At 37.0% G+C, this 24,562-nt stretch overlaps 2 protein-coding genes across 2 annotated transcripts; both read right to left on the bottom strand.

The window, feature by feature from the left end:
- Positions 1–3,513: 3,513 nt before the first annotated feature.
- LOC140932088 (lysophosphatidic acid receptor 1-B-like) lies at positions 3,514–4,350 on the bottom strand. Its single transcript, XM_073381745.1, has one exon. It carries the CDS (start codon positions 4,348–4,350, stop codon positions 3,514–3,516), a length of 837 nt encoding a protein of 278 aa, XP_073237846.1.
- Positions 4,351–7,932: 3,582 nt separating this feature from the next.
- Positions 7,933–8,808, bottom strand: LOC140932087 (adenosine receptor A2a-like). The gene has a single exon (XM_073381744.1). It carries the CDS (start codon positions 8,806–8,808, stop codon positions 7,933–7,935), a length of 876 nt encoding a protein of 291 aa, XP_073237845.1.
- Between the last annotated feature and the right edge of the window lie 15,754 nt (positions 8,809–24,562).

Below are 24,562 nucleotides of genomic sequence, written 5' to 3'. Positions count from 1 at the left end.
ACCTCCACCACCACCACCACATTTCTATTGTTCTTCGCTCCACAACCACTACTACATTTCTACTGTTTTTCTTCCTCTTCATTTGTGTTTTTGGATCGATTTAAGGTCCATGTAGGTACAATGAATTGTCCTCTACACGAATGTAACACAATTGTTCGAAGCAGTATTTAATTTCACGAATATTATAACTAACAGAGTAAGAAATGTAGGACTGTTAAGTAAGTCGATCAATCTGCATGAGCATAATTTTTAATGAAATTATGAATGTATAATCCGCTGCAGGCTACAAAGACAAAAGGACAGTGTGTTGTGACACTTCCATAAAATGGCCCCTTTTTTTTGAACAGTGCACAATGAACCCTTTTTAAAAGAGTTGAGCGCTAATTCAATCTTTGTCGCTACGACATTTTTCGATCTCCAGTGTGGAACCTTCAATTTATTTTTAAGTTCTTGCAAAATACAGTGTAGTGGCATTGTTAAACTATGCATTATTGGATTAATAAGAGACCTGGTTAAATAAAACATGAAAAAAATGTAATTCACAAAATCAGGGAACAAGCCCTTGCACAAAAGACTGGCCAGTTGCACAATGCCTGCAGGAGGGCCAAAGTGTCACAGATGCACCTGTTACAATGAAAAGGGTCTTTATGAGTTTTGAGATACGAAAAGCAAATCAAGAGTAAAGACAGAGCAATGAGGACAGAGTAGGCGACAATGTCATATTTCTAGTCGAAGATATCGTAAATTGGTAGTAATTTCAGTGCACCCAGAGCGATTCCAACCAACCAAACTATTGTGGCGATAAATCCCCCCCCCAAAGAAAAAACAGTGAAAGCATTCGCAGTAAATATGAAGAGCGATAAGACACTAAAAACGACACATAAAATCGCCTTACTAATCGTATCAGACAAAACACACTAAAATGAAGTTTGAGGTGTTTTACATGCAGAGAAAAGGTAGGGTTTTGCAGAGCCTCTAGACTACTAGAATCTGCTGAGTTGTTAACTGGGTATTGCTGAGCCGCGTTTTGCAGAAGCCAATAGCGATCCTCTCATTAAAGAAATATAAAGTATACGGACTGCTAAGGCCTACAGCTAGTAATATTTATGATAAATAGAAGATTAATTATTAATTTAACCGTGCTATCAATTGAACCAAAAGAAAGGTAATAGATTAGGTCTTGGCTTTAATTAAGAATGATGAAAGCATACAATGTGTTTACAAGGATTGCGCACAGATGACTCTGTTAAAAGTATATTAAAACTTTGAACTCAACTGTTAAAAAAAGTTAATTACGTTTATGTTAATTACACATATCTTGTTTTACTAAATAAAGGAAAACATTAAAAAGTACTGTTATTAGACGTTCAAATCTTTGTTTGTGGTGTTATCTTAGGCTCCATAATAATATCCTCAATTTACTACGTATTTTTTCCGCTGCTTAGGAATTTTTACAAGTCTAAATCGCCTAAGACTTTTTCTGAACATAGGCATTCTTAGACTGTAAATCAGTGGATTTGCGACGGAATTGCACATATGAATTATAGTTAAAACATATTTCACAAATTCAGGAAACATTCCTGGAGCGAAAGTAAGACAAGAAAATAAAACAAGGCTTGGAACCCAAAAGGCAGCAGATGCTCCTGTCATAAGGAACAAAGTTTTGGAAAGTTTTCTTGTGTTTTGCTCAACCATTTTGCGCTGATGTGCTGTTTCGATTGTAGGGTCACTGCGTTTAAGTTTTTTTCGGATTGCTAGGTATGATGTGCACATCGTTGCCAGTGATAAGACGATTACGATTGAAAATGTGAGGGTATAGTGAGAAATCTCAAATATTCCGTAGCTAACCAGCCAGGTTAATGAACCCAAAGAAACACCTGCTAACCAAGCGGCAACGACACCGTAGATGAACGTCTTCGTGCTTGTTGTTCGATGAAGAAGCGGCCAAATCAAAGCAAATGCACGTTCGAGAGAAATAAGAACCAGAAAGAACATCGATGTACTTAAAAATGTAACTTGAAATTGGATTACAAGATAGTCATAAGTCGTGACTTTAAGTTTAGATTTTCTAATGTAACTAGGAAGTGCTAACGCCTTCAAATATGGTGTCATGTATGCGAATCCAACGAGAAGATCGGCTACAGCCAAATTGATAAGAATTAAGTAAGTTCGTCTTAGTTTGTTTCGGTGAATCCAAAACACAGCTATGGTGAAAAAATTAGCAGCGAATACGATGAGAGATTGGAGTGTGGAAACACAAAGGGAAGAATGGTTGCTGTTTGGTCTGACATTAGTATACTCCTACAGCTGTAGATTGAAGTCTTCGTTAACTTAGTGACGTTTTAGCTCCGTACACTGTTCCACCACACCCTGATTGCGAGAATCGAGCGAAAAGATTCTTCGTTATGCGAAAGCCTGTGCTGTGATACAGATTGGTGGCACTAATACATCCATGATTGATGGTTTTCTGTCGTTAAATACCAAAATAACTGACAAGTAAAAATCTTGGAATATTTTATCTTAAATCCTGATTTCTGATTGGCTGAAGCTCTCGCCATCACAGACAGACATCTGGGATATACAGCTTCTTACAGGGCATAACTCTTTTCCTAACATCGCGCTAATAAGGCAAAGGTCTAATGGAAACTTAAGTCGACTTTATATGTAATTACATTATTTTCATCGTTGCTACTATTTATGAATCTTTTTTATTCTTCGCAATCACAATTTGTGAGCTTTTACTGAACGTTCAGTTGTTGAATTTTGGATCTTTTAATCTTTTTTGTAAGAATGTATTTTTTTATGAAATAGATATTATATCTGAGGTAGTTATAGTTTTAACTTGGGTACCGTTTAGCTTTTAAGGTAGGTTTGCCGTATATCACGTGATTGTAAGCTCTTAGGTGTTACCTGTCTAAATAAACTATTTACCTACTTACTTACTACTTACTATGTATCCTTGGCATCAATGCAGTGTCTTAAAACACAACAAGACTTCTGAGCTATCTGTTCTGACCGATCGCAGCTCTCCTCACCGGCATTTTCGAGCGAAATCTTTCTTCCATTACACCACTTGTTTGCCGATCACCCAGTAAAAATTCACATCTTGGACGATCCTGGAACCTTAACCACCCTCTAATTACTAAACCTTTGAACCAAGTAGGAAAGATGACAAAACAGACACGGAATCTCCTGTAAGCCATTTGGAAATTCAATAGTGTTCATTCACCATCGTATGTTATCTGTGGAAGTAAAGCGAATGAGCCACTAGCAAAGGGCACAATAACACCAAGAAAAAATAACAGGTTTTAATTTTTTAAAGACTTGTTTATTATTATTTACAAATAGAATTCGTAGGATCATTATTTATCTAGTTACAACTGGCAACCATGGAAAATTCAAAGCCAGTTTTGTGATGAGGATGTGGAGCTTTTTAGAGAAACTTGCCTCGGTAACTTAACACTTATTCAACTAATTAATTTAACTTATCGATAAACGAATTAGATTTTCTCCCTAATCGTGTAACTTTTTGATGGCCTGCAAATCCTCAGTGTTTGCCAGTTGCTTTAAAGTCTTCTTGAACACTGCTGTTCTAAAGCTGTAAATTACTGGGTTCACGAGAGAATTTGTAACATGTAGGAAATTGGTAAGGTAATTCATAAACCCAGGAAGCAAACCGAGCCACAAGTTAATATTGTACAATGTCATGCTTGGAGCCCACAAAGTAACAGATGCACCTATCACAACAAGGACAGTCTTGGAGAATTTTGCGTTTTGTCCCACCCGTTTTCTACAATCTGCTTCATCGATAGCAGGATTTCTGTTGTAAAGTCTTTTACGGATTAAGAGATACGACCAGCAAATTACAAATAAAGAGAAAAAAGTGATGATAGAGTAGGGGAATAAATAATGTCGATCGTCTATGATACCATTCGTGGTTAAGAAATTAAGTGCACCCAGACTCAATCCAGCTAACCATATAATAGCCACGCTGTAGGTATAAACCTTGGTGCTTGTTACTCGATGTCGAAGCGGCCAAATCAAGGCGAAGGCTCCCTCCAGTGAAACGAGTACAAGAAAAAACACAGATGCACCAGAAGCCATTGCTAGAAAGGATCCTGGAATTCCCTCCATAAATTTACTGCTATTCAGTCTACGTCCGGCGACGACTGTTTCTACAAGTCCCACAAAAAGGTCAGCAACAGTCAAGTTAATAACAATAAGGAATGTTCGCTTTAGTTTGTGGCGATGAATCCAGAAAACAAATACAGTAAAAGTATTAGCGATAATAATGAAAACAGACAGGACAAGAAGAACGACCACTATCGAAATCGGAGTCGCATCAGACATAATGACAAAGATAATGTTAATTTTGTTGTGGTAGACGTTATAGAGGTGAAAGGATTCCAGCTTGCCTTACACACCGTTATGAGCACAAGTATCTTTATAAACGCTAGGCCCTTGTGAGTTTGAAGATGTCTGCCTTCTGTAATTAAATTAATGCGGAGTAGTCGTTGTATTACATGACTGTATTATGTTTTTGTATCGACAGCGCACCTGACCAGCCAAAGGGAAGTTAAATAGTAAAGCCTTGTGCCTCCCAAGGCCGATATTTAATTATCTCACAGAAAAAAAATATCTCACGGATAAAACCAATTGAAAATAGAATTTTAATAAAAAGTACAAACTTAAAGTAACCCTATGGTTGCGTGTTGAACTAAAGACAGTAGATTGTCTATAGATATTAATTACGGTCGCCAAAGCAAGCAGGGCAACAAGTGATAAATTATGTCACTTTTCTGTCACCAATGAGAGGTAGATGGGTATGGTCCAATTAAAAAGTAGTAAGTTCATTTTAGTTTACTTAACACAACTTTATATTGCATGGAGAGAATTTGCAGCGAATATGATTACTGTGATAATATACCGGATCGAGGGAGGAAATCCATAGTGCTGCAATAACAGATTCTTTTGTTTGACTATATTCCTATAACGATGCTGTGGATAGAAACATTCGTCAATGTGAATCTAAGTGATTTTCGATGTACAGTTCAGTGGGTGAGTTATCGAATATTTATTAAAGCGGATTGATGAATCCACGTGTGATTAATATATATTTGATTTCATAATGCCTTTGAACATTCAGTATATCTTTTACGGTACAAAAAAAAAATTAAATGATTAGAGAGTAGCCGCACAAGACACATTTTCAGAGTATTTTGTTGGAAATACCGTACTGTGCCCTCGGGCTGGCGCTAAAAGTCAGCTCGAATTCGACAAATGTGTTTTATACCAATATAAACTTGCTGCAAATCGGCAAAGTGGCTTTTTTCCAAATTTGCATGAAATTGAGGATTAGAAGATTTTTTACTGAGACTTGATCAACTAAAATACAGGTTGTTGAGGTGTAAAAGCTCCCTGTTAAAACGTGTCGAACATTTTAACTAAATGTATAACTCTTTGATCGCTTAACAACTTTAAGCCTATTTCTCACTTGTTGTATGGTTTTTTTGAATACTGGTATTCTTAAACTATAAATAATTGGATTGACAAGGGAATTGGTGATAAGTGGCATTGTGAAAATGTGAATCACAAAATGAGGAAACAGACGTGGAAACCAAACACTGATATTGTACCATGTCAGGCTAGGAACCCATAAAGCAACAGATGCTCCTATTACGATGAAAAGAGTCTTAGAGAGTTTTGTATTTTGTTCAACACTTATTCTGCTATGCTCTGTGTCGATAGCAGGAGTTCTGCTGTTTATTCGTTTCCTGATGGACAGGTAAGACACACAAATCGTAATCAAGGAGAAACCGATGATGACCGCCGCACCAACCGCAAAATACGTTAAATTATAGATTCCAAGGAAAGCAATAAAACTGCTTACACCCATAGCTATCCCAGCTAACCATGCGATAACCACACTGTAAATGTAAACCGTGTTGCTTGTTACACGATGACGAAGCGGCCAGATCAAGGCAAAGGCTCGTTCCAGAGAAATAAGAACGAGAAAAAATACAGATGCGGACGAGGATAAGATTTGAAAAGAAGGTGGAACGCTTTCATTGACTCCTTGGATTGTTTTGTTTGAGTCGATTTGATCTGCTAAAGTCCAACCACCAGCGACCTCTATTATTTCGGTGAGCCCAGTAAAGAGGTCCGCCACAGCCAGGTTGATAACGAGAAAGCTTGTTCGCGTTAGTTTCTTTCGATGAACCCAGAAAACAAACACAGTGAAAGTGTTAGAAATAAAAACAAAGACGGATAGAAGACCAAGAAGGCACAAAACTACAATGGCTGCCGTATCATTTGTCATAACAACAGAGATAAAGTTACATGTCTGAGTTTCTTTTTTCGGAGAAGATTATAATTCGCATGAGAGCCTACCGGTGTGATAACGTTACCTGAACTACCTTGGGGTGAAAAGGCCCTTCATATTTACACAATGTACCAAAAGAGCTTCATGAAAGATAATGAATTATTTAACACCAAGTCAATTTAATTTGAGAGACTGATTCACATATCTCACTTCAACACAAAAGGAAGAAGAACAAGATGATGATGAAGAACTGAATGTCTTTATTTTGACACGAATGATAAAAGCTAACAAGCCTTTGGGGTTGAGTGTAAATTAAGGAAGTCTATTATCTATAGAAGAAAATAAACAAAAAATAAAACAGCTAACATCAGATATGTACAATGTTTACAGTACGAAACGATCAAATGCAAGTAAATTATCATTTCAATACTTGACATGTGAAGCTGAAATAAGGTTGAAATAATAAATTATTAACAAGGAATCAATCAGGAAATTGAGTAATTTAAATTTTCAGCGGACACAAACCTTGTACCAGAATAATTAAAACAATAACGCATCCTTTTTTACACTTTTCAAGGGCTACAGAATGGTTTCTGTAATAACACCGAAGAAAATTTCCAATGAGAGCCCGAGAACATTTAACGAATGTCAGATTTCACAAAGTGACATCTTACAGATGAAATTTTCAGAATTTTACCTGTGTTTTTACAATTCTTGTGAAATTTGACATTTATTTTCTCGGGCTCCCATTAGAAATAGTCGGTGTTATTATAGATAAGAATTATATCTACAGCCCTTGAGTAAAAAAGAATGCGATATTGTTTAAATTATTCCGGTTCAAGGTTTTTGTCCACTCAAAGTTGAAATTACTCAATTTCCTCATGGATTCCGTTTTAACATGTGAATCCAGTTTCTAAAGATTCCATTAAATTTGCTTGGACCACCGCAAAATTCTTGTCTTTAAAAGAAGTCAAAGGAAAGATGTGAGGTACTATAATTTAACTCGAAAAAAAAAAAGAAGAAAAGAAAAACACAAGCAAGAACAAGAACAATAAAATTACTGACTAATCACAATAAAACACAAAATAACGAGGGAAAATTTAAACTGTTTTTCTTTTCTGTTTTTATAAATATGGGCTAACATTCTACCATCCTACATCCACAAATCCCAGGTTTTATCAATGGATGGTTGACATAAAATATCTCTTCAATCATTTATAAGAAGAGGAAAATAATTTCCTCTTTTGCTTAACCTGGCCTAAGATGAGAAATATTATAAACGCACCGCTCTTAGACTAGTTTTTTCTTTAAATAATCTATGCTTATCAATTCTGACTGGCTTCATAGGGTTGTGCGTTTGGACTTTTCATAGCTCCCAAGTTTGAGTAGAAAATAAATAAAGATTTCTCGGTAGTCCCCAGTTCAAATCCTCAGCCACGCTTGTAAATAGCCAATTGAGGTTCCTAATCCCGTTATGTTCTATTTGCATCATTTGTTTCAGAATTATTTGAGTGGAGTTCCTGTAAACTGGATAAGCTGGATAAGCTAAGTGCACTTCCCACTATAAACAAACCTTTAATTTTTTTTTGGCCCTAATCCTCTGGCTCTAATTAATTTACTGTGTACCTTTTCGTTCGCTTGACAAGTTTTAGCTTGTCTCGCAATTGTTCATAGCTTCTCCTGAATACTGGCATTTTAAAACTATAAATGATTGGATTAACAAGAGAATTAGTCAGATGTACAATTGTGGAAAGGTGAGCAACAAAATGAGGAAACAGGCTTGGAAACCATACACTGATATTGTACCATGTAACGCTAGGAACCCACAAAGCAGAAGATGCACCGATCATGATAAAAAGAGTCTTGGAGAGTTTTGTATTTTGTTCGATGCTTATTCTGCTATGCTCTGTGTCGATAGCAGGAGTTCTGTTGTTAATTCTTTTCCTGATGGACAGGTAAGACACACAAATCGTAATCAAGGAGAAACCAATAATGATTGTAGCAGCAACTGCAAAATACTTCACTTGGTATTTTCTAACTACAGCAAGGAAACTGAATACACCTATAGTTATCCCAGCTAGCCACGCTATAACTACGCTATAGGTGTAGACCTTTCTGCTTGTTACACGATGTCGAAGCGGCCAAATCAAAGCAAAGGCTCTTTCCAGGGAAATCAGCACGAGAAAAAACACAGATGCACACGAGAAAGAGGCTACAAAAGGGGCTACAATGCTACCGTTCATCTCCGTAATAGTTTCGTTTGAGTCAATATGTCTTGGAAGAGCAAATGCTCCGACCTCTACAGTATCTGTGAGTCCAATAAGGAGATACGCCACAGCCAAGTTAATAACAAGAAAGCTTGTTCGTTTCAATTTACTTTTATGGACCCAGAAAACAAACACGGTGAAGGCGTTAGAAATACAAACGATGATAGAGAGAGAAGCGAGAAGGATTAAGACTGCAATGGAAGCAGTATCACCAGACATTTCGACATACAAACTTCCAGACCTTCTGGAGAATATTCTGTATATAGCCCAGTAGTGTTGTCTGATTTTATAATTTTGGTGATCGCTTTCTTTGCAGTGCCCTGCTACCTGGGGTGAAATAGTTGCTTATATAAGCACACCTTCACCCAAAAAGAGTTTCAAGAAGCACAGGAAATGTATTATTTAACAACCACTCAGTTGTATATGAAAGACTGAATGACATATCTCAAAGCAAGACAAAAGCCCAAGGGATGATTTGAACGCATTTTGCTTTGCCTGAATGCGTTTACAATGTTTGAAAAATCTAGCATGGCTTTTAAGGTTTACAATCAATATGCTAAGTAACATAATTTCTACTGAAATTAAAAGTTGTGAAACCATGTAATTATAAATTATAAATAAAAAACAGAGACTACTAAAAATTTAAACGGCGAAGCCAAAGGGTCATGTAGCAGCTGCTCTCAAGAGAAGTCACAAAGGGTGCCTAACCCCAGCCCCAAACAATACTAAAACAATTGAAAGAATGTCATTTTTTCTGCGAGCAATTAGGAGAGACCTTCCAAGCAGCTCCTACACTATCCAAGCCCAATTTTGAAATGAAATTTGAAAAAAAAAAATTTTAAAATTAAATGTGTGTTGACACATTTTATTCTTTTTTTTAACCAACGTACCTATAGTTTCCAAGAGAAATCCACCTTTGAACATAAAAGAAAAAATCTGCCCATAAAATGATAAATCATGTTAAAATGATCAGGAAAATAGTGAACTTTTATTTTCCTAAAAAAAGGTATTGTTTTCTGCTCATTAATCGATTCAAAAGTTTTCATGACTGATATGAAATTAACTTGCTGCTAGGGGATAATTGAACTTCATTGTATTGAAGATGAAATCCATTAGGAAATTGTCAAATGAGTAGTTTTAATTTTCCGTTGTCAAAAACCTTGTACCACAATAATCTCAAGCATATTGCTTTTTTTTCACACTTTTCAAGGGCTATTAATGTAGTTATAAGTTGTATAATAAAACTCCGAAGAAGAGGTTCTTTATATTGGAGCCCGAGAAAACGTAAAACAAACTTCAAAAGGCTCACATTTTACAAAATGAGGTGTTAGCAATGACGAATTTACCTGTGCTGTGTTTTCTCAATTACTATGAAATTTGAAATTCATTTTCTCAAGCTCCTGTTAGAAATTATCTTTGGTGTTTTTACAGATAACTAATTACATCTATAGCCCTTGACAAGTGTAAAAAAGAATTTGGTATGGCTTATTTTTCTTTTTTCTGGTGCAAGGCTTTTGTCCACTGAAAATTAATATAACATAATTTCCTTATGGATTTCTCCTTAATATCTTCTCAGTATTTTTGAACCCGTGTTGATAATATATTTTACCATGACATATCCGCAACTTTTATTTATTTTAGGTTTTAACAATCGTTTGTTCACATAATATTTCCTTAATTTTTAATAGAAAAGGGGAATTTTTTTAAACTTTTTCCCGCTTTCTGGATAAAACGCTTACTTTAAAACTACATTGTAAAAAGATCGGGGACAGATGAGTAAGGGTGAGACAAGAAATTAAAAAGCGATTTTCTTTTATTGCGCATCATTCTTGGTTATTTTGTTAAACGCTATTAATATAAGTAGATATTTCCCTTTTAATTTCGTTCAAACAATGTTAGCCTTTTAATTCGGCTTGAATCCTACTGCTATTATTTTCAAAAAGGTATGAGTCAATCTCTCACCCCCAAAATAATATTAAAATATTATGAAGTCTAAATGCTGCGGCGGCACTGCCGATCAAAATGATGACAGTCAAATTTTAGACAAAAAATCTCAAGCGGTTCATAAAAAGAAAAGAAAACAATGGGACTTAAAAAATTTGAGAAAACTTAAAAGATGCTTTAAGCATCATCTCCTGCTTTTATATTACAAATGAAATGAAGAAAATCCTGTCGCCATCATTTTACGCCGAACTTTTCATGAGCCAAAAGCTAACTCGAAATAAGGCCGACCCAAATTATTTAGATTAGCTGAACTGATTCACGCGCCGATCTTAATTACAGCTGAACTAGGGAGTTCAGCAAAAGGCAAAACTACAGTAGACAAAATACGATTTAATAATTTATGCATCAGGTTTGGTACATGAAAAGTTCTACTTTCTGAATTAAATCCTTTCCAAAAGTCGCTCCAAAGGCGAAATTCCTGGCCGGGCAAGGCGAAAAGAACGGCTGAACCGTGTGCAATTGAAATAGTTGTTCCTATTATTCAGACTCCGAACTTATCATGTACTTAGTTCAATGTATTAGGTTCGGATAGGATAGGTTCGGTTCATGAAAAGTTCGACCTGAACCCGGGGCCCAGATTTCATTTTTCAAGTGTCGAGCTCAGATTAAAAATCTTGGTCACTACAATGTATATTTCTTTTATCTTAGGCTCTATAAAAATATCCTCAATTAACTATGTATTTTTTCCTCTGCTTTCGAATTTTTACAAGTCTAAATCGTCTAAGACTTTGTCTGAACATTGGCATTCTCAGACTGTAAATCACTGGATTTACGACGGAATTGCACATATGAATCATGATTAACAAATATTTCACAAATCCAGGAAACATTCCTTGAGCGAAATTAAGACAAGAACAAGCGGCGACGACACCGTAGATGAACATCTTCGTGTTTGTTCTTCGATGAAGAAGCGGGCAAATCTAAGCAAATGCACGTTCCAGAGAAATAAGAACCAGAAAGAACATCGATGTACTTAAAAATGTAACTTGAAATTGGATTACAAGATAGTAATAAGTCGTGACATTAGGTTTAGATTTTCTAATGTAACTAGGAAGTGCTAACACCGTCAAATGTGGTGCCACGTATGCGAATCCAACGAGAAGATCGGCTACGGCCAAATTGATAAGAAGTAAATAAGTTCGTCTTAGTTTGTTTCGGTGAATCCAAAACACAGCTATGGTGTGAAAATTAGCAGCGAATACGATGAGAGATTGGAGAGTGGAAACACAAAGGGAAGCAATGGTTGCTGTTTGGTCTGACATTAGTATACTCTTACTGTAGATTGAAGCCTTCGTTAACTTAGTGACGTTTTAGCTCCGTCCACTGTTTAACCGCACCCTGATTGGGAGAATCGAAGGAGAAGATTCTTCGTTGATCTTCGGATTTTTTTTTCCAAAATCCGCCTTCTAGTATTGTCGATCTATTTGAAAACAAACATACCCATCACCAGGATAGGTAAATACCTTACATTAATTCATCTTTCGAAAGACAAGATTAAATCATGTTTATTTGCCTGACACTTAGTGTTGAATCGAATAATAGGAAGAATTGTAATATTTATTTTTACTAAAGTACCGCAATGTTTAGATAACACACTGAGATATAAAAAAAGGAACAGCAATTTTAGTTAAAGATCATTTACATATCACATTTCAAAACAAACCTTGAGAATAATTTGAAATTGGTGAGCTCAGGGTTCCCTTGATGGTTAACACTTATTCGTATAACATGTATACAGTGATTCGTGGATTCAAAACGTTTGAATCATTTAAAACTGTTGAGTGAGATCCAGGGTGGATAATGAAATTGAAGGCTTTCGACTGGAGTACTCATAATTTTTTCAATCTATTTCATGTTCTCTATCAAGTTGCCCTTATTTTAAGATAATGGTCCAAACAAGCGGGGTACATTGTTTTTGGTAGCATATTTTGGTAGCACAGTGAATGGTATCAGCCCAGGAGTCATTTTATAAGTATAGTAAACACCCGCTGAATAAGAACCGCACCACAAACGTTTAACCTTACAGCCCACTAAAAAAAGAAAAGAAAAAAAAACCAAGAGCATTTTTAGATTAAGTTGCAATTACATAACACTTCTGAAAACAAACCTTGGGAATTATTTGAAATCGGTGAACTCAGAGTTCTGTTGATGGCTTACACTTATTTTATATTAACATGTATACAGTGATTGGTGGATTCACAATATTTGAAGCTAGTGCATGAGATCCAGGGTAGATAATGAAATCGAAGGCTTTCGATTGGAGTGCTCATTATTTTTTTAATCAATATCACGTGTTCCCTTATTTGAAACTGATAAAGGTCCAAGCAAACACCTGGTTTGTAAGTAAATTTCTTTGAGTATAGTAAGCATTGCAGTGTTTTTCTGTATCTAGTAAATGGAACGAAGTCAATCGCCGCATAATACTATATTTGAGACCATGATCTTTAGATATTCAGAAAAGTTTTCCTGGGGAAAGATATCTCATAAAGTTACCTTCAACAGACTCCTGCTCGACAAGACTGATTTTGAACTACAACCGCTTAATTTAATATTCATCCAAAATATATGCGCCCTTTTCTGATTGGCTTAAAGGCCAACTGATGCTTACCGTATTTGGAAGATGCGAGCAACATACCATCGATTCGATGGTATACATTTCATTGGAAACGAGGGAAATAGACCATCGATTAACCTTCATTCTTCACTTGAACGAAATTCAATTAAAAGTTGTATTAATTATATTGAATCTTACCCAATTATATGTGGTGATATTTCAAAGGAGAATTTGTAAGACATAAAAAAGGCTTCCTTCGAGGAGAATGTTTAACGAGTTCTAGTGCAATTAAACCTCAAATGAACCACAATAAATCAAACTAGTAAATCTCTATGTTACAATATGCAGGGTACAGTGTTTTATTAGCATATTTTTGTAGCACTGGGTTGAATGGTTTGAACCCAGGAGTCATGTCAATCGATATAAGTTAAGTAAACACCCGCGAATAAGAACCTACTTATTTTAAGGTGTTTCGATACAGTTTTTCAAAGGCCATACCGATATTTTTCAATCGCCTTAAAAGTAGTTTTTACCTTGTCCGATCGCTATAAAATTTTCACCAGTAATTGGCTATGGATTGAAATTTGTGAAAATGTAGTTTTAAGTAAAATCGATATTACTATGACAACAGTAAACAAAAAACTTTGAAATTGATAAAAGCCGAATTTTGTGTGATCTGGACCTGCTGCTGAAAGTCCAACTCTAGGAAATTAAAGTTTGGTGTTTAGCAAACAATCTCCGTAAGAAGTAAAAAATTCTGTATGTTTGAATTCGAATAAAACGAAAATATATTTCAAACCTTAAATTTTCAATAGCCGTGATAGGTTATGTAATAAAAACGTTATAAATGACTCAAATTATTCTTACGTAGCGTACGAATGATGCTTAATATCATGTTTTAATACTAGGAAATTTTGGTGTACTTTAGTTCATGCGATCTTGAAAACTAACCCATTTTCTCACCATCTGTATAAGTGCAACTTCATTCAGAATTTGGACTTTTAGCGCTTTCTTGTATATCTCCGAAACGACTCGAACGAATTTTTTTCAAATCTATTCACATAATCTTCATAATGTATATAAAGATGTCCGAAAGTCTCATTAAGATTGATTCACTACAGCACCTTGAAATTTCAAGACAAACCTGTCCTACCAACCGGTCAAAAATCTGCGTTACAACATTCACTGTTTTGACGTTATGCTAATTTTTCCAGAATAATGCGCACTATACATACCTCCATGACTAGTACATCTTAGTTTGAATTTATCGCATCTTTTGAATGTAAAATATTGGCAATACTCACACTGACATGTACTAGTCATGGATATATGTATTGTCCGCATTAATTTGGAAAAATTACCATAACGTCAAAATCGTGAATGTTGGAGCGCAGATTTTTGACCGGTTCGTCGGATAGGTTTGTCTTGAAATTTCAAGATGTTACAGTGAGTCAATCTTAATGAAAGTTTCGGACATTTTTATATACATTATGAAGATTATGTGAAGAGATTTTGAAAAAATTCGTTCGAGTCGTTTCGGAGATATACAAGAAAGCGCTAAAAGTCCAAATTCTGAATGAAGTTGCACTTATACAGATGGTGAGAAAACAGGTTAGATTTCAATATCGCATCAACGAAAGTACACCAAAATTTCCTAGCATCAAAACATGATATTAAGCATCATTCGTACGCTACGTAAGAATAATTTGAGTCATTTATAACGTTTTTATTACATAACCTATCACGGCTATTGAAAATTTAAGGTTTGAAATATATTTTCGTTTTATTCGAATTCAAACATACAGAATTTTTTACTTCTTACGGAGATTGTTTGCTAAACACCAAACTTTAAGTTCCTAGTGTTGGATTTTCAGTAGCAGGTCTAGATCACACAAAATTCGGCTTTTATCAATTTCAAAGTTTTTTGTTTATTGTTGTCATAGTAATATTGATTTTACTTAAAACTACATTTTCACAAATTTCAATCCATAGCCAATAACTGGTGAAAATTTTATAGCGATCGGACAAGGAAAAAACTACTTTTAAGGCGATTGAAAAATATCGGTATGGCCTTTGAAAAACTGTATCGAAACACCTTAAGTCTGGCAAAATAGGTTCTTGTATTTTGGGGTACTTATTGAAACACCTGTTGGAGACCGCTGCGTGAGGGAAATATGCTCACTTTAATAAATCAAGAAACCTTACATATAGCCTACTTAAATATGTCATTGAAGCAGTACGCAACGCTAGTCCTAATAACAAACAGCAATTTGTACTTGACACTCGTCACACCTTCCCTCTTACAAAAAAGAGATAACAACACGAATTAGCATTTATTAACCAACAGCTCAATTTATCCCTAACTTTTACTACAAAACTCAGAGTTCTGGGCAGAGTTCTCAAACCTTCTCTACAGAGTCCTAAGTTAGAACGAAATCAAGACAAACGTAATTGCAAGCTAGGTTAAAGCAAAAAACTACTTAGAATTAGAACAAAATTGTGAAAAACCGTAAACGCACGTTGGTTTAGAACAAAGTCTTGAAATCTTTTCGGGGGCCTTCTTTCTCTCTGCGGTCTTCGAAGATCAGTTGGCGGCACATAAGATGGCAAAGAAAATGGAGTTTCCTGTTGACCTAATTTAATGGGTGTTGGCACTCGCTCAGGAACAGACTCGGGCGCATTTGACACAGATGCATCGGTCGCAGGAAAATGTGCTCTAGGGACTTCCGCATTACTGCGACTGGACTGAGGAGTAGCAGGCTAATCAGGTTGATCAGTAACCGGAGTTTCCCTAGTGCTCAACAGGTCACGACGATTATGACGGCAAACGGCATCATCAGTCTTTACAAGGAAACTGCGAGGACCTGCAAACCTCACGCACGTAGCAGGTGACCACACCTTCTCAACTGGACGCCTCACACGCAGAGTGTCACCAAAGCTGATTCGCGTGCCGATCGTAGTAGCCCTTTTGGTGTTATTTTTCCTTTCGGCCAACGCACGCAGATCACCACGAAGTAACGCACGGCATCGACGTCCCGTCAAGTGCTGTGCCGGGCTGGTATCCATCCCCTCAGGAGGCGTATTTCGCCAGTCAAGTGGAGCTTCAAATTCTGACATACCGGTTTCTTTGCATTTCTCAAACAGAGGCTTCCCTGTCCGCACAGCGTTTTCGGCTTTACCATTTGACTGAGTAAAACTTAGTACAGAACGAACACTCTTCATCTTGAAAAACATGCCAGAACTCGGCGAGGAGGATGTTGAACTGGCCTAGCCGACTTATCCAGCACCATGTGATATTCACCTGCAAGAGCACCTACACCATCAGTAAAGACACGAGGAAACCTCTTAAACAGCTGGTAAGCGGAGACCTGGTCGGTTCAACTGGTCGTTGTGTAAATACGTAATAATGTTCATTCCAAGGCACGCTTTAATGACCAGAATAGGCCTAACTCTCTTGCTTTCTACCAAATTGCAGACAAGCAGACATCTGAAATCTCCACGCCATACACGCGAAGAACCTTTCCCGAGGATAGGAATTGAAGTACCACCATAGGAATAATCGCCGTATTGACAGCGGTCACATTGCGCAAATCAAAATCTTTGGTCGCCTTCTTGTACAGATGCAAAGGGACAACATTGCATTGAGCTCCTGTGTCGGGCTGAAACCAATGATAATATCCTTATTCCAACTTCAGCGTTACCAGTTGAGAATCATCTGGCGCGAGACGTGGGCTTAGGCGCGTGTCTACAACACACGTTCGCGAAATGTTTTTTCATGCCACACTTATTGCAGCTCTGTCCATAAGCCGGACAATTCTCACGCTTCACTAAACCATGCTCACGTCCGCAAAATGCACAACTATATTATTTTCCCACGCGCCAGTATTTCTCCAGCCACGACCGCGCCTACGTCTCCCTCTTTTAGCCTCTCTAGACACAGTATTCATAGTTCCCGCATCTGCAACGCTTAAACAGACATCACCGACAACCTTCATCTGCTGTACCATGGTCTCATGAGAGCGACAAATCTCGTCCGTTTTCTCTAAGGACAATTCAAATTATTTTTACGAAGAAGCCTCTCACGAACCTTTGAATCTAGAATTCCAAACTCGAGCTTGTTCCCTAAAATTTGATTCGGGGTAATTGATTCAAATTCGCACCTTTCTGCTAACTGCCGAAGAGCTGTCCGACAATGATAGTAAGACTCTCCCGATTCTTGCATTCTAGAATAAAACTTGTATTTTTCGAAAGGCACTGTTTTAAGTGGCTGGCAGTACGCTGCAAAATTTGTAACACTGGCTAAATCGGGTCGGTGTGGGTCGCCAAATCCGTAAACGTAGCAAAAACTTTTCGCGCTTCAGCCCCGATTACGGTAGGCAATGTTGCTACTTGTACGGCTTCGGGTTCCTGGTGCAACTTCATGGCAATCGAGTAATTCTTCCAAGCTTGCTCAAACTCCTTCCACTTTATTGCTGCGTTCGAAACGCAAACAAAGCACTTCTGACAGTATCTGCCAACCAATTCTACAACGCATCGGCCCCTTCGCTGCGTTCGCCTCCCGGCATCGCAAGAAAAAAAAGGAAAACACGTAGGTTCGCTACAAGATTCCTGACACCATGAAACACTTGTGGGAGAACGCTACACGAGGGAAATATACTCACTTTAATAAATCAAGAAACCTTATATATAGCCTACTTAGATATTCACATGTTATTGCCATATTATGTCACGCTAATCTTAATAACAAACAACAATTTACACTTGGCACTCGTCACACTTATTGGCAATTTGGACTTAATTTTTATGAAGGAGTGTAATAGTTGATGAATGTCAACGAAAAATAAACTTGGGTTTTGTCCTTAAAAATGCAGTATTTGTTCCTAATTGTATTATCATAACCCTAACAAATACCAAATTTATAAACAGTTTGCTGACATGTAGTTTTTCGTTGTACTTAAATTTACAACCGATAGGTTACATTCCTTGTTTATCATAATTTAATTGTAACCCACATATAAGAATCTGCTTTATCTTGCTTGGCTAAACCGTTTCTTGTAAGTTTTTGGCTCTTGATTATTCTTCTAAGTTCTTTTTCGCCGGTGTGTACTGTAATCTTCCGGGTGAGCGTAGTCCAGAATAGGACTGTTTCTGACATTGGCTGATGTTTCGTCAGCCTGTGCTGTAGCTATCTTCAGGATCAAAGAGTGTTTTATCTGGTCAGTACTCGAGGTGCCAAGGTTATTGGTCGTCTTTCAGTTAAGCCTTGGTGTTATTGGCTGCGAAGTGCTGCGTTAGTAGTAAAGCAGGAGTGTTTTTCGCAGTTGTGTAAGGTTCGATATAATGCTTGTGAGACGGAGTTTCTTGACACGTGGCTTGGATTTTGTCATTCACGAGTAATTTCTAAAATTTCCAAGCGAATAAGGAGGCATTTAGAAGAGGCCATTGTGGCCTCATTTTACTACTGCCAGAATCCTTCAGGGTTTGCAAGGTTGTTAGCGTCAAGGCATATAAAAGTGGTAAATGCCTCGCTTCCGGTTGACGTTCGTAGCTCAGAAACGTCTTTGCTTTAGCTCCCTAAAGTGATGTTTCTTGACACTCCTCTATTGATCTGCCAACCTATTGGCTTTATAAACAAAATGAACTAGCCATGACGCAGACACAGTCCTTTTCATTCAACTCAAGTGAGTTGCACAATGCCTGCTCGAGGCCCAAAGTGACACAGATGCACCCATTACAATGAAAAGCAAATGAAGAGTAAAGACAGAGCAATGAGGACAGAGTAGGCGACAATGTCATATTTCAATTGAAGTCGAAGATCTCGTAAATTGGTAGTAATTTCAGTGCACCTAGAGCGATTCCAACCAACCAAACCATTGTGGCGATAAATGCCCCCCAACCCGTCCAAGAAAAAACAGTGAAAGCATTTGCAGTAAATATGAAGAGCGATAAGACGCTGAAAACGACACGTAAATCGCCTTACTAATCGTATCAGACACAACACATTAAAATGAAGTTTGAGGTGTTTTACTTGCAGAGAAAAGTTAGCGCTTTGTAGACCCTCTAGAAAACTAGAATCTGCTGAATTGTTAACTGGGTATTGTTGAGCTGCGTTTTGCAGAAGCCAATTGCGATCCTCTCATTAAAGAAATACAAAGTATACGGACTGCTAAGGCCTGCAGCTAGTAATATCTATGATGAATAGAAGATGGATTATTACTTTAACCCGCTATGAATTGAGCCAAAAGAAAGGTAATAGATTAGGTCTTGGCTTTAATTAAGAATGATGAAAGCACACGATGTGTTTACAAGGATTGCACACAGATGACTCTGTCAGAAGTATATTAAAACTTTGAACTCAACTGTTAAAAAAAGTTAATTACGTTTATGTTAATTGCACATGCCTTGTTATACTAAATAAAGGAAAACGTTAAAAAGTACCTTCTGTCCTTCTCAGTCAAAAAAGGAAAAATTAAAAAAAACATTAGACGTTCAAATCTTTGTTTGTGGTGTTATCTTCGGCCCCATAATAATATCCTCAATTTACTACGTAACATAGGCATTCTTATACTGTAAATCAGTGGATTTGCGACGGAATTACACATATGAATTATAGTTAAAACATATTTCACAAATTCAGGAAACATTCCTGGAGAGAAATAAAGACAAGAAAATAAAACAAGACTTGGAACCCAAAAGGCAGCAGATGCTCCTGTCATAAGGACTAAAGTTTTGGAAAGTTTCTTGTGTTTTGCTCAACGATTTGTCGCTGATGTGTTGTTTCGATTGTAGGGTCACTGCGATTAAGTTTTTTTCGGATTGCTAGGTATGATGTGCACATCGTTGCTAGTGATAAGACGATTACGATTGAAAATGTGAGGGTATAGTGAGAAATCTCAAAGATACCGTAGCTAACCAGCCAGGTTAATGAATCCAAAGAAACACCTGCTAACCAAGCGGCGACGACACCGTAGATGAACGTCTTCGTGCTTGTTGTTCGATGAACAAGCGGCCAAATCAAAGCAAATGCACGTTCCAGAGAAATAAGAACCAGAAAGAACATCGATGTACTTAAAAATGTAACTTGAAATTGGATTACAAGATAATCATAAGTCATGACATTAAGTTTAGATTTTTTAATGTAACTAGGAAGTGCTAACGCCTTCAAATATGGTGTCATGTATGCGAATCCAACGAGAAGATCGGCTACGGCCAAATTGATCAGAAGTAAGTAAGTTCGTCTTAGTTTGTTTCGGTGAATCCAAAATACAGCTATGGTGAGAAAATTAGCAGCGAATACGATGAGAGATTGAAGAGTGGAAACACAAAGGGAAGCAATAGTTGCTGTTTGGTCTGACATTAGTATACTCCTTCTGTAGATTGAAGCCTTCGTTAACTTAGTGACGTTTTAGCTCCGTGCACTGTTTAACCGCACCCTGATAGCGAGAATCGAGCGAGAAGATTGTTCGTTATGCGAAAGCCTTAATTTGCTGTGATACAGATTGGTGGCACTAATACATCCACGATTGATGGTTTTCTGTCGTTAAATACCAAAATAACTGACAAGTAAAAATCCTGGAATATTTTGTCTTAAATCCTGATTTCTGATTGGCTGAAGCTCTCGCCATCACAGACAGTCATCCGGGACATACAGTTTCTTACAGGGCATAACCCTTTTCCCAGCATCGTCCTAATAAGGCAAACGTCTAATGGAAACTTAAGTCGACTTGTATATGTAATTACGTTATTTTCATGTTTATTGCTATTTGTGAATCTTTTTTATTCTTCGTAATCACAATTTGTGCGCTTTTACTGAACGTTCAGTTGTTGAATTTTGTATCTTTTAATCTTTTTTGTACGAATGTATTTTTTTTATGAAATAGATATTACATCTGAGGTAGTTAATAGTTTTAACTTAGGTATCGTTTAGGTTTTAAGGTAGGTTTGTCATATATCACGTGATTGTAAGCTCTTATACCTACTTACTTACTTACCTACTTACTTACTACCTACTATATATCCTTGACATCAATGCAGTGTCTTAAAACACCACAAGACTTCTGAGCTAGCTGTTCTGACCGATCGCAGCTCTCCTCACCGGCATTTTCGAGCGAAATCTTTCTTCCATTACACCGCCTGTTTGCCGATCAACAAGTAAAATTTCACATCTTGGACGAACTTGGAACCGTAAACATCCTCCTAGTCCCACCATGACTCCAGTGCAATTACTAAACCTTTCAACCAAGTAGGAAACAGTAGTGTTCATTCACAGTCGTATGTTATCTGTGGAAGTAAAGTGAATGAGCCACTAGCAAAGGGTACAATAACACCAGGGGAAAATAGCAGGTTTTAATTTTTTAAAGGCTTGTTAATTATTATTTACAAATAGAATTCGTAGGATCGTTATTTATCTAGTTACAACTGGCAACTATGGAAAATTCAAAACCAGTTTTGTGATGAGGATGTGGAGCTTTTTAGAGAAACTTGTCTCGGTAACTTAAGATTTATTCAACTAATTAATTTGACTAAGCGAATTAGATTTTCTCCCTAATCGTGTAACTTTTTGATGGCCTGCAAATCCTCAACTTATTTGCGAGTTGCGTTAAAGTCTTCTTAAACACTGCTATTCTAAAGCTGTAAATTATTGAGTTCACGAGAGAATTTGTAGCATGTAGGAAATTGGTAAGGTAATCCATAAACCCAAGAAGCAAACCGAGCCACAAGTTATTGATGTTGTACAATGTCATGATTGGAGCCCACAAAGTAACAGATGCGCCTATCACAATAAAGAAAGTCTTGGAGTATTTTGCACTTTGTTCCACACGCTTTCTACAGTCTGCTTCATCGATAGCAGGATTTCTGTCGTAAAGTCTTTTACGGATTAAGAGATACGACGAGCAAATTACAAATAAAGATAAAAAAGTGATGATAGAGTGGGCGAATAAATATTGTCGAACGTCTATGACACCATTCGTGGTTGAGAAATTAAGTGCACCTAGACTCAATCCAGCTAATCATATAATAGCCACGCTGTAGATATAAACCTTGGTGCTTGTTACTCGATGTCGAAGCGGCCAAATCAAGGCGAAGGCTCTCTCCACTGAAACGAGTACAAGAAAAAAACTAACCCTATGGCTGCGTATTGAACGAAAGACAGTAGATTGTCTATAGATATTAATTACGGTCGCCAAAGCAAGCAGGGCAGCAAGTGATAATGTCACTTTTCCGTCACCAATGAGTTATAGATGGGTATGGTCCAATTAAAAAGTAGTCAGAAGTTCATTTTAGTTTGCTTAACACAACTTTATATTGCATGTAGAGAATTTGTAGCGAATATGATTACTGTGATAATATACCGGGTCGAGGGAGGACATCCATAGTGCTGCAACAACAGATTGTTTTGTTTGACTATATTCCTATAACTATGCTGTGGATAGTAACATTCGTCAATTTGAATCTAATGTAAGTGATTTTCGATGTACAGTTCAGTGGGTGAGTTATCGAATATTTATTAAAGCGGATTGATGAATCCACGTGTGATTAATATATATTTGATTTCATAATGTCTTTGAACATTCAGTATATCTTTTACGGTACATGCGGCATATTCTAAAAAAAAATTAAATGATTAGAGAGTAGCTGCATAAGACACATTTCAGAGTATTTTGTTGGAAATACCATATTGTGCCCTCGGGCTGGCGCTAAAAGTCAGCTCGAAGTCGACAAATGTGTTTCATACCAATGTAAACTTGCTGCAAATCGGCAGAGTGTTTTTCCTAAATTTGCATGAAATTGAGGATTAGAAGATTTTTTACTGAGACTTGATCAACTAAAATACAGGTTGTTGAGGTGTAAAAGCTAAAAGCTCCCTGTTAAAACGTGTCGAACATTTTAACTAAATGTATAACTCCTTGATCGCTTAACAACTTTAAGCTTATTTCTCACTTGTTGTATGGTTTTTTTGAATACTGGTATTCTTAAGCTATAAATAATTGGATTGACAAGGGAATTGGTGATATGTGGCATTGCAAAAATGTGAATCACAAAATGAGGAAACAGACGTGGATAGCAAACACTGATATTGTACCATGTCAGGCTAGGAACCCATAAAGCAACAGATGCTCCTATCACGATGAAAAGAGTCTTGGAGAGTTTTGTATTTTGTTCAACACTTATTCTGCTATGCTCTGTGTCGATAGCAGGAGTTCTGCTGTTAATTCGTTTCCTGATGGACAGGTAAGACACACAAATCGTAATCAAGGAGAAACCGATGATGACCGCCGCACCAACCGCAAAATACGTTAAATTATAGATTCCAAGGAAAGCAATAAAACTGCTTACACCCATAGCTATCCCAGCTAACCATGCGATAACCACACTGTAAATGTAAACCTTAGTGCTTGTTACACGATGACGAAGCGGCCAGATCAAGGCAAAGGCTCGCTCCAGAGAAATCAGAACGAGAAAAAATACAGATGCGGACGAGGATAAGATTTGAAAAGAAGGTGGAACGCTTTCATTGACTTCTTGGATTGTTTTGTTTGTGTCGATATGTCCTGCCAAAGTCCATCCACCGGCGACCTCTATTATTTCTGTGAGTCCAGCAAAGAGGTCCGCCACAGCCAGGTTGATAACGAGAAAGCTTTGTTCGCGTTAGTTTCTTTCGATGAATCCAGAAAACAAGCACAGTGAAAGTGTTAGAAATGAAAACAACAACGGACAGAAGAACAAGAAGGCACAAAACTGCAATGGCTGCCGTATCGTTTGTCATAACGACCGAGATAAAGTAAAACGGTTTTTTTTTTCGAAGAGGAATAATCCGTACGAGAGCCTACCGAGAACGTTACCTGAACTACCTTGGCGTGAAAAGGTTCTTAGTCATATCAACCGGCACTGTACCAAAAGAGCCTCAAGAATGATAATGAATTATTGAACACCAAGTCAATTTAATTTGAGAGACTGATTCACACATCTCACTACTAGACAAAAGGTAGAAGAAGAAGATGATGATGAAGAACTGAAGGCCTTTATTTTGAATGATAAAAGCTAACAAGCCTTTGGGGTTGAGTTTAAATTAAGGTAATCTATTATCTATAGAAGAAAATAAACAAAAAATAGAACAGCTAATTAACATCAGATATGTACAATTTTTACAGTACGAAAAGATCAAATGTAAGTAAATCATCATTTCAATACTGGACAGCTGAAGCTAAAATAAGGTTGAAATAATAAATTATTAAGACGGAATCCATCAGAAAATTGAGTAATTTTAATTTTCAGTGGACAAAAACCTTGTACCAGAATAATTAAAACGATATCGCATTATTGTTTACACTTTTTCAAGGGCTACAGAATGTAATTAGTTATCTGTAATAACACCAAAGAAAATTTCCTATGGGAGCCCGAGAAAATTTAACG

This window comes from Porites lutea, chromosome 3 (genome assembly GCF_958299795.1).
Source record: "Porites lutea chromosome 3, jaPorLute2.1, whole genome shotgun sequence".
NCBI classification, from domain to species: Eukaryota; Metazoa; Cnidaria; class Anthozoa; order Scleractinia; family Poritidae; genus Porites; species Porites lutea.
This window is presented reverse-complemented; position numbering and strand designations above follow the sequence as displayed.